Raw genomic sequence first — 12,135 nt, 5'->3', positions numbered from 1 at the left:
TAGTGTTTACATACAAAATGAATTCTATTTAAATTTCAATATAACGATAATGAGATTTTTGGACTGCTGAACAAAATAAACAAAACACATTAAATATGACCTAACAGTATTTCCTTAGACTATCTACCCACAAGTAAGGAATATATTCCCAAAGAGGGAGCTGCAAGCTCTGAATTTAGTAACACCTCAAAAACTTCCTGAATAGGCAAACTGTAGATAGAGAAATCAACCTTTCCATACAATTTTTTTCACTTTAAAATTACTATTTCCCAATTAAATACATTTAAGAGGACCAGCAGATCACTCTTGTCATTATCAAAGTATACAGCCAGATGAATTGAGACACAATTGATTCAGCCAAAGCTTTTCCAAACAGAAAATATTAACGCAATAATATGTAATCATCTTGTCTTGATATTTACAGTAAACTCAGGCCTGGATGAAACTTGTTCAAAATTAAGCTGCTAACAAAATATGCTCATATATCTTCAGTTTGAGGAGGGTTTTGATTTTTTGAATACTTGTTTAGTACTGAATTATTACTTCATTTTTTTTAAACTTCCACAATTTTCATAAAAAGAGCTTCCAGATTAGGCTGTAAACCATTATTCACTAATAAAAAGAATAAAGTTTTATGGAAGAATACAGTCAAATATTGGTATATGAGATTTACCAATTTTACTTCTTCGCCAAACTGAATTAAACTCTTTTAACTCAAGTAAAACCAGAAATAATTAGTCTAGATAAAACCAAAATCTTGTCAAAATCAGCTTAAAAAATAAAGAAAATAAATACTGGGAAAATTAGAAGCTCTTATCAAAAAACTTCACAATTTTGGAATTGCTATGTAATAAAAAGTAGAGATAACTAATGTAATGGCCAAGGTGATACAAATAAATATTTCATCTTACTTGTCCAGAGCTGTGCTGGTAGGCATGCTTCTGCCAAATCCTCGGACACCCATCTGACAAAAGTATGGAATGCAAGACAGATTGGCAGCAATTATAGCCAGTGAATCTGATGCATTAACAAAGAAACCATTTTGGCCAAGGATCATGTAGCGGTCCTGGAGAAGAAAACAAATTTAAAATAGCATCCTAAATCCCATGTATTGAGGACACCTAATTTCTTTTCCTAGATCCACTGGAGGTAGAGAGAAAAAGGGCAGGCTTTGGGTAACTCACATCCCTCTTTGGGCAGGAAAATTTACTGGAATCATCCTGGCATGTTTATAATCTCACTATCACACCATCACTCCCTCCTGCCATGCAAATCAAAGCTCTAGATCAACTTCTAGCTTCTGCCTCCTACATGTCACTTCAGCAGCTCTGTTTCTGCCAAGAGAATGCTTGCGTAGGAGAATCTTTTTGCCAATGGCACTCACTATTATGGGAGTAGGAGAGTGTTTTGTGTTTACTGAGAATAGAAAACAGCTTTTGCTCTTCAGAATCTTTTAATCCTTCTCCCACCTTGTCAGGGCAGAAAGTTTTTTTGTAATACCTTGCTTTTTATTATGCTGATAATACGACATTAAAAAATTAAAATAAACAGAGGTTATGACTCAGTGCTTTATTTAGCTAAAAAGCCCTTAATTCATGATGCTAACCAAAAAGGACTTAACGTTGTTACTGTTTACTGTGACAGGTCTGCATCATCTATATGCTGTGTGCTCCTAACCAAGGAAAAAAATGTTACACCAGCACAAAACAAAACCAGCCTGATAATTAAATAATTCTCATCCTGCCTTCAAATTCTGCTTGATTTTCAGTCATCTGCAGAGAAAAATTACAACATATGTGTCTGATTTATGGGTTGCAAATGTTACCATCTGTACCTGAAAGTAATACCACTTTTAGCTTCAATGGGTTACTGAAAAGCAGATAAATTATATTTACATGTCCCATATCTGACCCCAGCGAAAATAACACCTGCAGTGGAACCTCAAGACAGATCTAAGTACTTACTCCATCAGCATCAAAAGCAGCTCCAAATCCATACTCGCCACCTTTCATAGCCTCCAGCAAGGCAGTTGCATATGTTAAATTTGGATCAGGAGGCTGTCCACCAAAATCCTCCAGTGGAATACAGTTGATGGCAGAATTTGCAGGAGCTCCCAATTCATCACACAAAATTCTTCTCACATAGGGTCCCATAACTGTGAAAACAGAAATCTGCCATGCAATCACAAAAGCGTATGCTTGACATTCAAATTTTTCACAGCACTGTGGACACTGCATACAAAACATACTTTCAGCAATTCTATGCATCTGTCCTTGCAAAAACACCCAAACTATTCTTTCACAGAGAAATATGTGATTGTCCTCAAAGTAAATAATTAACCAGTATGAAAATAATAAATTCAACATGAAAATCACAATGGTGAAAGACGCAGAGGAGGTTTTGTTACCCATTATTAAGTAAAGAAATTATCATACACATAAAGGAGTTTTTCTCACTAAAATAAAAACACCACTCTATGTGTTTAAATAACACATAATAGCCAGGAAAGTTAACAGTAGGTGAATACATATGGGAAATACACCTACCTTAAAATTCCAATTCATGTGAAAATTGCAATAGATTTGTCCACCAAAGAATTTCACTACCTTTCAGTTGCTACCATGCAGAGAATAAATCAAAATTTTCTCAAAACTAACTCCAAAATACTTCTTTGTTTTGTTAAAGATATGACCAGCTAAAACCCCATGCTATTAAATACCATACTTATTAAATGCATTTGGTGACTAAACGGTCACTACCTGAGCACTCTGCATCCCTGATGCAGGCGTGAACAGGTCGCTCAGAGGTAAAAAATGCATGAGTGACTGCTCTCTCTTTCTCCTTACTCCTAAATCTTGATAATTGGAGCAGCAGAGACCTGAGGTAAAACTGTGTGAGTGAAACTTCTTTTCGTGAAAATGTAGATGTTAATTCCGTAAAATATACCATGATTCACGTTGTTATCTAAAGTGGACTCCTATCAAATTACTCTGTTTTCTGCCAGTGTTAAACTACCAGCATGTATAGCCATAAAATATATTCCACTTGTATACATCTAATCTACATGTACTTTAAATTATAGATATCCATCTCCCCACCAAAATGCAAGGTCATAAAGCCAATTCTCTGCCACCTTGCAAATAGAGTAAACAAACTAAGTCCTTTAAAATGTTTGTGATGCATCAGTTTTTCTAACCCTAAACAGACTTTTTGACAACATCTTTTTAACAACACGTAAAAATTCTGAATGGTCAGAAACAGATCTGAACATGAGAGCTCCAAGGTATTTTAGTAACATTCTCTCCAGTATAGTACATGACAAGAGGCAGTACCTTCCTCACTGCTCCCTCTGCATTGCTAAAGGACACCATCTGCCCTTCTGACACAGTCTGGCAAAACTGGGTGTTCAGAGCTATCACAGTGTACTAGATAAAATGCTTTACAGAAGTTTTCTAAGTCTGTCCAGCTCCTTTTATGGGTCTGTTTTTGAAATCCCATTAAAGAATGAAACCTGGTTTGCTTGATGTAATCTGTTTTCCATAAAATAAAGCTGAACAGTCTTACTTACACTCCTATCCTTCAACTCATTATCTGCAGCAATCCTTATTTATATATTCATAATGTAGCCTAAAATAGATCTTATCCTGGTCTGTGTTTCCCCAAGTGACACAGCTTATATTTTTTATATATCAGTACACCAGTGATCCCCTTGCTGTCTTCTATGACACTTTCAACTTGTTCCCAGTACTGTGAAATTTGCTCATTTTTAACATTAGTGAGACAGAGGTCTCAGCTAACTCTTTAATTTATTTATTCAGACTTTACTAGTTTTATACCATTTATAATTTCCTCTTAGTAGAGACTGCCCTGTAACCTCCTCAGTCACTGGACACTGCAATACACTTCATCACCCTGTCATGGCAAGATTACCTCATCCTGCTTGCTTCCAAATGCAGAAAGAAAACTTTTATTGGACACATATGTCCTTACTTATTTATCAAATAAGATAAATCTCTTTGCCTGGTAAGAAACCTAACCCATTACTAAGACTGCCGTTGTTGTTAGTACAAGGTTCAAATCCTTCCTTATTACCCTTAGCTTCTATTACGTAAATGTCCAACATTTATATGTTGCATTGTTATTGGGAAACCATTGCAGTGTACAACTTTTATTGGGAAGTTATTTTGGTGTACCTACAATTCTGTCCCAACAGCACTTAAGTTCATACCTCCATTCATGGCATCAATCCTTATTTTAATCTGATTGGGTCCAGTCAGCAAATTTCTGATGGCATTGAAGTCAAAAATACTTCGAAGGAGATTGAGGTAGATTTCCACGGAATCCACAATTTCCACTAGAAAAATCAAACCAAAAAAAGGTGACTACAGTTTACCCAAGTGAAGTTATTTCTTCCAGCTCTCTTCCACCCAACAGAACTAAAGTCAGAGCACACAACCCCCATATGGCACGGCTTTGCTTTGAAAAGAGGAAAAATCTAAGGCGCCCATTGCCTTCAGTGTGGCTGTTATCAAGCTTTAAGCCTCGAAAAAATCAACAGTTTTGCCTGCCAAAAGACTGCAGAGATAATGTAAGTTGACAGCTCCTATTTCACTGAAGACATTAACGAGTGTACTTACATCAGAGTAAACTCTTAATAGAGTTTACTTTGAAAAACTTTGCAAGCTAAATAGGTTTATTTTCAGAGGAAAAGGATGTTCATGGCAAGTTGACACCACTCAACTTCTTCCTGACAGCAGTATCCATCTGCATGATTCCTTCAAGAGAGACATACAACCTATTTTCTAAATTGTGGCACCAGGAATACCTGTGTTCAGTTTGTTGTAGATGGATAACAAACTATACTTTTGCACTGCAGATCTCATTGATTTAGGAAAGCAAGGCTCAGATACAACATCTGTGTTTTTGCTAAGGTCTTGATAACTTGAAATTTAAATTCATAAAAGGAGAGCAGTACAGTTTTTCTAGTTCTTTTGGATGTAAAATATTAAACAAAAATGAATTAATGAAAATAAGTCTGTCATACTGAAAGCAGTAACCAAACAACTGTCAAAAGCCATGCTTCTCAGTCATCTTGGAATTAATCACTTTTCCTGATTAAATTAAAAAGCATATGTTATATAAACGTCTTTTCATCTGGTTAAATTAGTATCTTGAAATATCTTACTTGTAAGTTAAATTATTACTTAAAATCTCATCCAATTTTACTCAGAAACACTGACCTCACACTAATGCTCTTCTTTAGAGTAACATGAAAATGATAAAGACATTTTTTGAGCCTGGGAAACACAGAACAGATTGTGACAATATGCTTGAAGAAACAAAAAAAGGTTCCCAAGGCTGAAAAATTACCTTTAAAACTTGAAAAAGAGTAAATTCTATGGTATATGATGAAAGTTTTAAATACTTACTAGGTATATATTATTTCTTGTCTTCTATGCCCTGCTCCTAACAGTATTTTAGGAGGCCCTAAGCTTTACGCATATGAACAAATGTGGCAATTCTGGGGAGCTGCTCAACATATGAATATAAAGCACACGAAGAATTAAAATCCAAAAATTATTTTAACTCCTGCCAAACCCAACCTCAGTTGTTCCAGTGCCTCTGTAGCCTTGATTCACAGGAGTTAGTTCATATAACTGAAGAAAAAGCAGAAGTTTCAAATACTTCAGATAGTATCTTAAATTACTTTTTAGATTATTTTCATTCTTTCTGAACCTTCAACCTGCATTCAGATCTGTTTAAACTGTATCTATTCATGCACTTATAAGCCACAAAATGACTTATAAGCCAAACATGTTCTTTACAATAAAATAAAATACCCCAGTGAAATCAAAATTTAAAGACTTTTTTAAATTAAAAACTTTTATTTCTCAAAATTGTAAATTGTCTCAAAATGTGAAGTTTGGGTGAAAACCAAAATGGCTTTCATTCTAGGCCATCAGGAATGCAGAAAGTTCTTGAGGCCACATAGAGTTTTACAGTATTTGAAATGTATAAAATATACACTAAGTTTGAAATACATGTCAGGACCCCTTAATTTGTTTTTGACTCCTTCAAGAAAACAGCTGTGTTAGATAATTTTAAATCAATTGTAAGCATAAAAGTATTTACTATGCCTAAAATTAAACATGTGCTTAAGCAATCCCTTTACATTTGGAGTCACTGGATGTAAAAATTCCGTAACTTTTCAGAAAGTGTGAGAAAAAATTAATAAACTGAGCCTCACTTACTCTTTTATCAATTAGACTTCAATAAGCAAACCATTCCTAGACCCAAAATGTTTGTGTTTGGTGTTGAACTACTAGGAAGCATAAATTCAGCAAAGATACTTGGCTGAATGATAAGGCCTGATGCACTTAAAAGTCTGAAACTCAGATTCCTGAAGTACAAAACAGATATAACACTTACCTATAAATGCACACAGCATTGGACACAAGCAAAAGGAGTTGGAAACCATGGTGTATTCAGAAAACTATGACCCAATTGCAATCACAGAAACGTGGGACATGAGTTTCATGACTGGAACACTGCAGCTGAGGGCCACAAGCCTTTCTGAAGAGACAGGCTGGGTCTTTTCAGACAGACAGGAGGGGTGGCGGTGTTGTGCTCAATGTTAAAGAAGGGTCAGATTGTGAAGAGCTGCCCCTGATAAACAGCTATAAACAGACTGACACCCTGTGGGTGAAAATCAAAAAGCAGATCGTCATAGGACTCTGTGGTTGGCCACCAGACATGGGGAGTCTCTGGATGAGACCTTTTGCTTTATTTTAAAAAAACCAAACTCTACCTTGACTGGCAACCTCAAACTTCACTGCAATCTCTCCTCCAGGTTTCGTGGGACTGTGGCTAGCTGTTAGAATAATTCCAGCAGCTGCTTTTATCTTTCAGATGATATATGGTAGATCAGCATCATCCATCTAGCCTTCTTTAAGGTTTTTAACACTGTACCACATGGCATCACATCCAGTATCTCTGAATTGGAGAGACATGTATCTGATGGATGGACTATTCAATGGAAAAGGAGTTTGGACACAATGACCTTGTGTCCAGGTGGAGGCCAGTGAGGAGTGGGTTCCCTCAGGGCTCTGTCTTGGGACCAGTCAGTACCCTTCAACATCTTCACTAATGACATCAACAGGGACATTGAGTGCTCCTTCTGCAGGTTTGCAATGACAAAGCTGAGCGATGCAGCGGACACAACAGAAGGAAGGGATACCATCCAAAGGGACCTGGACAAGCTTGAGAAGTGTGAGAATCTCCTGAGATCCCACAAGTCCAAGCACGAAGCGCTGCACCTGGGTCAGGGCAGTTCCTGACACAGGTACAAACTGGGAGAAGAACTCATGGAGAGCAGCCCTGCAGAGAAGGACTTGGGAGTTCATGGGGATACAAGCTGGGCATGACCCACAGCCCAGAAAGCCAGTTGTGTCCTGAGCTGCATCCAAAACTGTGTGGGCAGCAGAGCTAGGGAGGGGATTCTGCCCCTCTGCTCTGATGAGACCCCACCTGCAGGGCTGCAGCAGCTCTGGGGTTCTCAGTACCACAAAGACATGGACCTGTTGGAGCAGGCCCAAGGGAGTGACACAAAGATGATTAGACCACTCCTAAGAGGACAGGCTGAAAGATCTGGGATTGTTCAGCATGGAAAAGGCTCGGAAGAGACCTTACAGCTGCCTTCCAGTACCTAAAATGCAGGTGAGAATTTCGAAACAGGCAAATAGTGTTATGACAAGGGGGAAGGGTTTTAAATTGAAGGAGAAGAGATTTACATTAGATTTTAGGAAAAAATTCTTTGCTGTGAGGGGCTGAGGTATTTGAACAGGTTGCCCAAAGAAGATGTGGACGCCCCATACCTGGAAGTGTTCAAAGCAAGGCTGGATGGGACTCTGAGCATCCTGGTCTAATGAAACATCTCCCTGCCCATGAATGACAGCACAGTTAGAACAAGATGATCCTGAAGGTACTTTCCACCACACACCATTCTATGATTCTAAATTGCCTTGTATTTTGATAACTTTTAGTAAGGCATCCTGAAGAAAGTTCTGCTTATATAATTACCCATTATAACGCTGCAGCAATACTAATGGATTCAGCATGAGAAAAAGCACACACTGATACCTCGGAAAGGTTTGAATTTGTTCTCCAGATCAAACTCTTGTCTTCCTAGGCGTGATAAATCAACTCTGAGATCAGGACAAATTGCATATTCCTCCAAGGTTTTGCTGATTTGATAGATTTTTTCTGAAACTATATCTGGAGCAGGTCCTGTAACAGAAAATGACATAGCGGGTCATTTATTTTAAATGAAGATTTACTATTTTAAAAATTAGTGCTATAGCAAACATTTTTCTGAATATATTTGAGTTACTATGGAACAAATAAAAACAAAGTGCTGTGGTAAATAAGATCTGTTCTTTCCCTACAACACAGGTTTTAAACATTTTTCAAAAAAATAAAACATGGAAATACACTGCATTACTCACAACATTTTGACTGAAATGTTTAATCAAATTAAATTATCCAGGGGCAGGAAAGATGAGGTAACCACAGTAATATTTGTTTGGGCTTATTGGTCAAACACTGCCTTTTTCAATCTGCAAGGAATCTCAACATAGCTATTAAAGGAAAACCTGCTCTTCAGCAGCAGGTTCTGGTGTTTCATAGGACTTTCTGCAAATGCACACCTATGAAAATCAGATAGCTTGGTGTTCCGCATTATTTCATTAGGAAAAAATACCATTTTTAGAAATCTAACCAGTTTAACAGTGGTGCTGTATTGCAGTTTTCCTCCACTACCTGAATGAAACTTATCTTTGTTGGAATTCAAAATACCTTAATTACTTAACAATTAGCAATTACCACTTGGATTTGTTATGTCATTCAGAAACAGAAAACACATCTTACTTACGAGTTACTTTCATTGCTAAATGATGTAAAAAAAAAAAAAAAAAAAAAAAAAGATGGCTTTCTTTACAAAGATTTACTGTCAATTAAATTAAAGTTGCAGGCTTGATACAAAAATTACTAGATGAACTATGCCGTATGCAGTGCAAAGGTTGAGTCTGAGCTGCAGCTGTGAATTGCAGCAAGTCCCTTTTTGGCTTATCTGACTCTGCACAGCTTATATTAAACCTACACTTCTACTCTAAAAATTATTTCTTTTATTCTCTCTGTTGTGTCCTCTCTCCTCTCAAATGTCTTTGAATTTTCCCTTTTTCTATCACTGTTTTTCCATTTTTCTATGCACTGCCACTATGTGCAGTGTGTTGCCATGTAAATTAGTGTCTTCCACCTCAGATGCAGTGTACCACATGGTCCAAATCACTGCATAAAAACCAGTCACTTAACTCTTCATTTAGCTTACAAAATGACTTCTTACTCATCTAATCCAAACCCAGCCAAAGGGTGAGGATGTCATAAGCTACAGATCTTCCTTGATAGACGGATCTCTTGTCTACTGATATTTCCAGCTAAAGAGATCCCACAGGTCACTCTACATTCTCTTCTACAGCTACAGAGACAAGCCACTTCTGCTTGACCTGGATCTGCAAAATAGTCTGAACAAGAATATAAAGTAACAATAACCTTCCCTAGGAGCTTGTTGCTGTACTTTAACACTATCTTGAAGTTCAAACACCTTGCCTATTACTTAACCCACATTTTCACAGCTGGAACTTAAACCAACTACTTTTCATTATGGCCCTGCTGATTAACATAAATAATTAAACCTTGTGACCTCTGTTTGAGGAGTGTTTCATACAGAAAGCATAATAGCCTTTTTGAATTCTCTTTAAAAAGGCAAAGCACACTAGAAAGACAGCACCACCAACTGTTACCCATTTATCAAGCAGATTTTAGATGCATGTAGTGTTTTAAAGTTCATAGAGTGCTAATTCATCTTTTGGTTTAGCTCTGGTATATGTGTGCTGTGACCCTGGTTTCTTACTGGCTGACCTGACACAGTCACTGTAATCCCTCTGGGATTCAAGCCTATTCTGTTTATAAAATCACATTCATTTACCCATGCACACTTTTCAATTACACAAGAGAGAAGGGAGAAAGCAACCCCATCTCAAGTTCACCCACCTTCAAAATGGGTAAGGAAACATTTTATAAACACTTTCAGTTAGTTTTTTTCAGATGGAAAGCACTCTACATGTGTGAGGTATACAAGGTGTCAGCAACTTCACACAATGTTATATAAGTGTACACAGATCTATAATGTAAACCATACAGAATCTTTAACATACATGGGTAAGTTAGAACCCATAACAACATAATGTGTTTGTTGTTAATTTCAGAAAACAAGACTTTACCTACATACAAAAATTCCCATATTCAATGGTGGAATTGCAGTGGTAAAATGGTACAACTCTCTACCTGGATAAGTTACTTCCTGGGTAAACATAAGAAGTTTCTCATGTGCTTTCTTCTACACAAGACAGTAAGTTACACTGCTTACAGTACTTCTGAAATTACATGCTTTAAAGTAAATGCCAACACAAGCAACACAGAAATATGAGGAAAACAGAGCTCCCTCATAGGCATCTTTATAAAAGGATCACAATTTTTACAGTAATCTAGATGCCTACATAAATGACTGTAAAAATCAGATGGCAAGTTGTTTATAGAAATCTTACAGCTAACCTAAGGGCTTCAATGAACATTTAATGCTTATTTTTCAGACCCATGTACAAAAATACATTTACATTATTTAAAGAAAAAGAGATGCCTACATTCTTCACCATTTTAACAAAGTAAATTAAAAACACATAATTACAGACAGCTAGTTATCCTCAAAAGCCATTTCCAAGCCACCAAGATGCAATGTTGTAGCGGCTTTTTTAAAAAAAAACATACCTCCATTCGCAACTTCAAACTTGACTCCAAATTCTCCTCCAGGCCCCCCAGGACTGTGGCTAGCTGTTAGGATAATTCCACCAGCGGCTTTGATCTTTCGGATGATACATGAAACAGCAGGTGTGGATAAGATCCCATTCTGTCCAATAACCAATCTGCCAATCTACGTGGAAAAAACAACCTAAGTACTCTGAATTTTGCAAATTAGTATATAAACACACACACAATAGGCACATATGTACAGGAGAGAAATGGTAAAGTCTTTGTACAGAACATACTCTTTTGCAGGGAAATATCCATCCATTGGTTGCATGCTAACCTGGAGCACTGACCAAAAAAACTAAACTGGCACATTTAACCCCAGTGGCCTGGATGTGACAGTAAAGCAAGAGCACAGTGATGATAAGGATTTGCAAATCTCCCAAGCATAACACTAGACTATCATCCTGCTACCAAAACTTGCCAGGTAACTCCACAGATCAGCAAATCCTCTCAGATATTAGTATAGTTTAGGGCTGACCCTGTGAATGCATTTGCACAGGGCTGGGGCTTTAACAGAAAGCGAATTTCACAGAAAGCCCTTTCACAGGGCAGCCTTTCAGTGTAATCACAAGCATCACTCCACATTAGGACCTGCAGTCTCTTGTAGTTACATTTCTATTGCCAAGACAGCCTTGGACGTCCTGCCCCACAGAAAGCACTGCTCCTCCTTCAGCTATCAATGACTCCTTGGCTATTCCAAATGAACAGGGTGTGTTTGCCAGTGCACAGCTGAGCAGGGGAAGTTCCAACCATTCTTAAAATAAAAAAAAAAAAAAAACCTTTCAGGCGGTGTTATTAAACACTGACTCAATGTGCTTGGTATTATGTGCAGTTCCACTGCAAGGTTCCAATTTCAAAACCATGCCTTCATCCCCTACGCAAATACTACAGTTTCAGTTAAACATAAATAATCTAGAAGCCAAGAAGAAATGTATTTACAAAGAAATACAAGAGAGTTCCAATTTCTGGGGAACGCAACGAAGGGAGATGCAAAACGAAGATGCAAAAAAACCGAAGGGAGAAAGGGAGGTTAAGTGTTACAGATGAGAACTGAGGCAGTTGCATATGGAGCTTAAAAGGATACTGTCAAAGTCTGGAATTTTTTAGTAACATCAATATTAAAAAAAAAAAAACACAAATAAACCCCCATCACCACCACCACTACTGAGCAGTAGTTTGGGAAGGGGCAGGGCTGTTAGGGGAGGCAGAAGG

General features: G+C 37.4%; 1 protein-coding gene across 1 annotated transcript in view; it reads right to left on the bottom strand.

The window, feature by feature from the left end:
* PGM5 (phosphoglucomutase 5) overlaps positions 1-12,135 on the bottom strand; it is a 66,886-nt gene that overhangs the window by 49,050 nt on the left and 5,701 nt on the right. The window contains exons 2-6 of the mRNA XM_039729904.1: positions 10,882-11,044; positions 8,140-8,286; positions 4,229-4,354; positions 1,965-2,155; positions 912-1,066 (exon numbers count right to left, since the gene is read on the bottom strand). Coding sequence (XP_039585838.1) covers positions 912-1,066; positions 1,965-2,155; positions 4,229-4,354; positions 8,140-8,286; positions 10,882-11,044 — 782 coding nt within the window. The remainder of the gene's footprint in view (positions 1-911; positions 1,067-1,964; positions 2,156-4,228; positions 4,355-8,139; positions 8,287-10,881; positions 11,045-12,135) is intronic.

The sequence above is a fragment of the Passer montanus genome, unplaced genomic scaffold, assembly GCF_014805655.1.
Source record: "Passer montanus isolate IOZ18808 unplaced genomic scaffold, ASM1480565v1 scaffold7, whole genome shotgun sequence".
Taxonomy (NCBI): domain Eukaryota; kingdom Metazoa; phylum Chordata; class Aves; order Passeriformes; family Passeridae; genus Passer; species Passer montanus.
This window is presented reverse-complemented; position numbering and strand designations above follow the sequence as displayed.